The sequence below is a fragment of the Centruroides vittatus genome, unplaced genomic scaffold (genome assembly GCF_030686945.1).
Source record: "Centruroides vittatus isolate TY-2023 unplaced genomic scaffold, ASM3068694v2 contig_1863, whole genome shotgun sequence".
In the NCBI taxonomy this organism is placed as follows: domain Eukaryota; kingdom Metazoa; phylum Arthropoda; class Arachnida; order Scorpiones; family Buthidae; genus Centruroides; species Centruroides vittatus.
The window spans coordinates 970,653-976,652 of NW_027121147.1; the positions used below are offsets into that span (position 1 = coordinate 970,653).

Here is a 6,000-nt window from a genome sequence, read left to right on the forward strand (position 1 = left end):
ATTATCTAATTGAAATATAGCCGCTGATCCTATCAACAAATGAAGTATAATATTAATACATCATGAAGTTGATGCAAAACAGAAATCTTTTATGTCAAAAAACAAATGAACTAGCTCCTATTGAAATTGAAAAAAGAAATCATCAATAAATTTAGGCTATATATATCTAAATGTCATAGTACTGAATATAAATATTAAACAGTCGACATATTCGACACATTACACTGAATGTAACGAATAAGTTTTTGTCTTCCACTTCTAGCATTTTCTTCATCCATTCTTGAAATTAATAGTTTTCTCATAAGATCACTTAGATTTATTTGATGCTGTATAAAAAGTTGTAAATACTAAAAACGAGTAAAATCTTCATGAAGTCCGATCACAATCCGGATATGATACGTGACCACCCTCTATCTCCCCAGCCTTCGACCTTTAATCACCAAAATTTAATATCATCAATTTTCTGAATACCAAACCTCCCAGCAAAATTTCAGAAATTTTCGACAAAAGTCACAGGAGTTATCAATCTTTAAAGTGGGTGAACAAATCGTGTCCCTCCACACCTCCACACAAACATCCATACAAATAGATAAAAAAAAAAAAAAAAAAAAAACCAGGAGGGTTTTTTTTTTCATTTCTCCGTGTTTCAAGGGCCCCTGAATCCAAAAACGTAAAAATCCTGGGGGGATCAATTTTTACCGATCGCCATACTTTCCCTCTGTTACACAACAGCCGGGAAAGTAAAATAATTTAATAAAATGAATAATTTTGCATTATATTTGCTTTCTGATGAGAGCTGTACTATACTGTACGGTACAGTACATTCATTCTCTCCATTATAGAGATGATAAATAAAATAGAAATGAAAAAGACCATGACTCAGCAAAGAACAAATACTGTATTACAAAAATATGTCACCATATCAGTGCTGCAGGAACACATTGGCTGAGACTTACCGTAGCGCCTCTAGTGGAAAATGATTACTATATTGTGTTATTATACTGATTCTTTTGTTTTTTTAATAAATGCATTTAATAAATTTGTATTTCTTTAATAATAATGTAATATTCTCAGTGTTAAATATTCAAAATTTCAAATTAACTTACACTTGTTATGATACAGTATATAATTTTTTTTATCTATTAAAATAACTATAGAATTATAAATTTCCAGAAAAATTATTTTCTATTAATTTATCATTAATTCAATAAATGAATTTATTCTAAATTCATATTTAAACTTTTTTATTTATGAAAAATATATTTTTAAATTAAACATTTTACTTAATTTTTAACACTTGGAAATTATATTAAAGTTTTATAGACAAGTAATAGTTTTAAATTTATCAATGTATAATTTATACAATAATTTAGCAAATTGACTCCTATATTTACATTATTATTTTGAAAGAATTTTTTAAAAATAAGCAAAACTTATTTAGTGTATATTCCGGTAATTGTATATATAAATGTGTTTAATTATATACAGTAAAACCTGTCTATGGCGACCACCCACGGTTCTTTCAAAAGATGGTCTTTTAGACAGGTGGCACATTCATATTGCAAAATTTAAATATTTAAACATTAATTATAGTCAGTTACCAGTATAAAGTATTAATTTAACTATCTTTATAGTGAGATCAAACCTCTAATGCTAATTGAAATAATCATCACAGTTGTATTATATTATATTATAATAATTATCAAATTATCAGATAAAATAATCACATTTTTAGAAACTTCAAAAGAATTAAATGTCATAATCAAAATTAATTAATGGTAAATTGTACTTCAAAAAGAGTAACTTGGCAGCTTTATCCCCCAAAAGTCTATTACGATGAGGATCATAAGTAATTCCTGCTGCACTGAAAAACTGCTCACTTGCAACGCTTCTTGCAAGTGATCATAAATACGTGCGAGCCACGTGACTAAGACCTCCAAATTTTTTACTATTAATCTCCCAACACTTTAATGGATCTTGGTCTCTTGATAATCTTTTTTCTTTGGCATATTTTGTGAGCAAATTAGCATTAGTGGATGATATTTAGTTTTTAGATTCCTCACCTTCATCGTCACTATCTAACATATTGGCCATAGAGTCTTCTAAATTGTTGCAATCTTCTTTTCTTACAGAATTTGGTTTTTCTGTGTTAATTGTATTGTTGTGATATTTACTTCTGTTTCTAAAGCTGTAAGTAATTTTTGTTTTATATCTTTGATAAGAAAGTCACTGAAGAATTTACCTTTGTAACGTGGGTCTAAAAATGTTGCTATTTGGAACAATATATTTTTATTGATTTCAGAAAAACGATAACCTAATTCATTCTTCAAAGAAGACAAAAAAAATCAAGAACAACGGGTGTGCTGATGTTGGGAGTTTCCCCACTATTAGCAGAAATTCAAATCTCGTCATACAATTTATTTAATGCTCGTACTAGAGGAATAACGTCGGATATACATATGTTTTGTGCGCTCAATTTTTTTGTGATATACTCCAGAGGCTTCAGTACTCTCACTAATTCTTGAATTAAAATCCACTCTTCGGCATCAAGCTGTTCTATTTTATTATTAGTAGAATAAAGCGACAACGAATCCTTAATGCAATCAAGTCTTTCCAACATTTAATAGCTGGAATTTTAGCGTGTCGGCGAACCTTGCAAAACTTTTAAAACTCATTGATTGAGCCGAACTTGTATTTTTTCTAATTCTTGCTTTGCCATTGTAGAATGGTTGAAACGTCCTGCAATTTTTCTGCATTTTGTAAGTAACATGGATATTGCATCAACATTTTTAATAGCTTCTTTGGCTACCAGATGCAGCTGATGTGCTGTACAGTCGATGTTATTTATGTCAGATAAAGTGCAGGTACGCTTCATGTTGGATCCCCCATCTCTTACCATGCAGTGCACATTCTGTTTCGGGATTCCCCACTCTTCAAGAATACGTTGAAATATTGCCGAAATGTAATCTCCCGTGTGGCGTTCGTCAAGAATCTCCGCTTTCGAAACGATATTTTTTCTTATAAAACCTGTTGTAATGCCATGACACGACAAGGATACTAATGTAACTCCTGACGAAAAATCTGACCAGATATCTGATGTAAAGGAAACGTTCTCAAAATCTTTCAACATGTTCTTTATTTTCGATGACACTTTATCGTAAAGTTCGCTGCAAACAAGTTCCGTAAATATTTCCTGCCTTTTAGAACATAATTTGGAACATGATCCATCAATCGTCAGAACCCCAATCCTTCTGTGTGTTGAAAAGGTAAATCAGATAAAGCTATCATTTATGCAATTAAATTGTAAATTTTTATTGATTTGGGGTTTGTATTATCCCACATTTTGACTTTTTCTATCTATCCGTTAAAAAATGTTTGTCTAAATTTTCTTTTTACTGTTTGTAAAGATGTTCTCTGCTGAACGTTTTCGTCGGCACTCTTCTTAGCTGAGTCGTCTTTTAGGAATAAAGCATATTCTTACGGATGTTTCCTCTGAAAGTGATTTTCTAACGATGTTGTATCTTTAACCTTACGGGGAATACTTTCATTCACAAATTTCGCATTTATCACATTCGTCATTTACTATCGTAAAATATTTCCATATTACCCTACTAAACATTTTTGTTGACATTGTTTTTGTTTTAATTTAACTCAACACTCTCCAAAAACACAAACGTAATCTATGCTATACCGTGTCACACTAAACTATAAACAAAAACGCGCGGAGCAAGTCAAAACACGTCGCGTTATTAAAGCAAAGCGTCAACTATCGGTCCAAGGTCACACGAACCGGCGCCGACAGAGTACGAAAGTTGAGATCCGTATCCGTGGATATACATTTTTAACGACCCGGCACATAACTAATTATAATGCACACTTTTTTTCCGACTTAATTAATTCAACTTGGTTCTTTTCGTTCGCTCCTCAGTTACGTATATTACGTCATCAATATACAAGCGCGTCGTATCTCTCCATCACTTTGGTTTTGGTTTTCGTTAGTTAATCTTGTTTTAACTTTAAAAATACTGTACTTTTTAATATTTTCTTAAGTACAACAAGAAAAATTAAATAATAAAACGATTTTATTATTTTTTCTCATAATACGATTTCATTACATTTTGCGATTGTCATTGGACAATCGCGGAAGGTTGCCTGTAAAACTGATTTTTGCATTAGTACGTTTAATGTTTTTTTTGAATATTTTGCGTGCGAAAATTACTTGGAAATTATTTTTCTAAAAATATCGTGGAAATAAGGTAGGTTCGTACAGAAACTATTTAACGCACATGTACTGTATATGAGCTTCAAATAAATAAAATAAAGGTATTTATGGGTTAAGAGGTCGCCGGTCGGAAATTGCGATTTTTTCGAATAATGCAAGTTTTTATTTTTCAAATTTAAAACAATTGTTAAATCAAACAATAAATTAACGATCTACAAAAGGGTTAGTGTTAATATTTAACAAATTTCCAAAACTGCTTACTTATTACGTTTGTAGTTTATCATTTCGGAGGCATGAAATTCGCGATGTCTCGTGAAATCTGTAAAAATGAAGCATTTTCAGCGTTCTCTCTTCTCCACATAAACTGGATCAGATAGGAGTTGAGATGATGACTAGAAGTACCTCGTTGTATAGTTATTCCTCCATTTACAATTTCCCCATAACCTCTCTATGTTCTGCGTGTGACATCCGGTATACGCATCGACGAAGTTAAATTTGTGATTCACTTGATAATGAAAATATCCTTCTTGTAAATATTTGGTACTGTACCCATTCCAAATTGTATTATCGACGGGACCGAAAAACCTACTTTTTAAGATGTAGTAAATTCGGAACTAAGTATTTTGTTTATGAAGGTACTTTTAAGAGCAAATTTGGCAATATAACTTCGGGATGTCTATTGTCGTTTATATGGCATTATCTTTGCCTGGAATGTACTGCAACAAATTCCGCCATGGCGGCAGGTATATCAAAAAAGGCTAGTGTTGATTGGACGAATCATATTAGATTAATTATGCTTATAGCATTGCATAACATGACGTCTTTTAAAATAGGAGGGCCAAACAAAACTGTTGAAATCGACCAAACTGTCATATGCAAACGGAAGCATGAAAAAGGTCGTATATTGAAATAAACGAAATGGGTTGTCGGAGGAATCTGCCGTGAGGATAAAAACTGCTTTATTTGTCAGGTCAACGATAGGTCTGAAACCACGTTAAATTGGGTAGTTTATAAATATATAAATTCAGGAAGTATTATAACAACAGATGAATGGAAAGGTTATAATAACATAGACAACATCGAAGGATTAAATATCGAGCATAAAAACAGTTAACCACTCAAAAAATTTCGTAAATCCCAAAATAGGAGATCATACCCAAAATATTGAACAGTTATGGGGATATCTAAAAATAAAAAACACCTGCCAAAGCATTATACAACAGATTTATCTGATTCATATATGCCTTTGTGGTTAATGTTACCTATGGTAGCGAACATGGCGGCTCGTCTCTGAAACAGTGGGGACGCACGTTGTAACCTAACCTAACCTATTCTAATAAATTACCATAATTATTGCAACCAAATTATTAGAATAGGTTAGGCTAGGTTAGAACACGCGTCCCCACTGTTTCAGAGACGAGCCGCCATGTTCGCTACCATAGGTAACATTAACCCATTTGTCTATGATATATCCGGATACTAGAAGAACACGAAAATGGATCGAACCAGAAACTGTTCCGTCTGTTCAGTCTCTAGAATAATCCAAGACGGCGACCGGAAGCGGCGCCATCTTGGAACCATAGGTAACATTAACCCGATTTGGCACTGGTACAAAGAAACATTCCTTTGTCTCTCGACATAGTCCACCAAATACCCATTGTTGGGGTAAAAGACGACAGACATTGTACTTCCTTCGTGTATACATCGTTTCGTCGATTTCAACAATCTTGTCAACACCGCCTATCTTTCCGTCACAACGACTCATTACAGAATGGGCG

General features: G+C 32.5%; 1 protein-coding gene across 1 annotated transcript; it reads right to left on the reverse strand.

Moving 5' to 3' along the window:
• Positions 1-2,345: 2,345 nt before the first annotated feature.
• Positions 2,346-3,205, reverse strand: LOC136970020 (zinc finger BED domain-containing protein 4-like). Its single transcript, XM_067264385.1, has 2 exons — positions 2,676-3,205; positions 2,346-2,609 (listed from the first exon to the last, which is right to left on the reverse strand). Exons 1-2 carry the CDS (start codon positions 3,128-3,130, stop codon positions 2,399-2,401), a joined length of 666 nt encoding a protein of 221 aa, XP_067120486.1. The 5' UTR covers positions 3,131-3,205; the 3' UTR covers positions 2,346-2,398.
• Between the last annotated feature and the right edge of the window lie 2,795 nt (positions 3,206-6,000).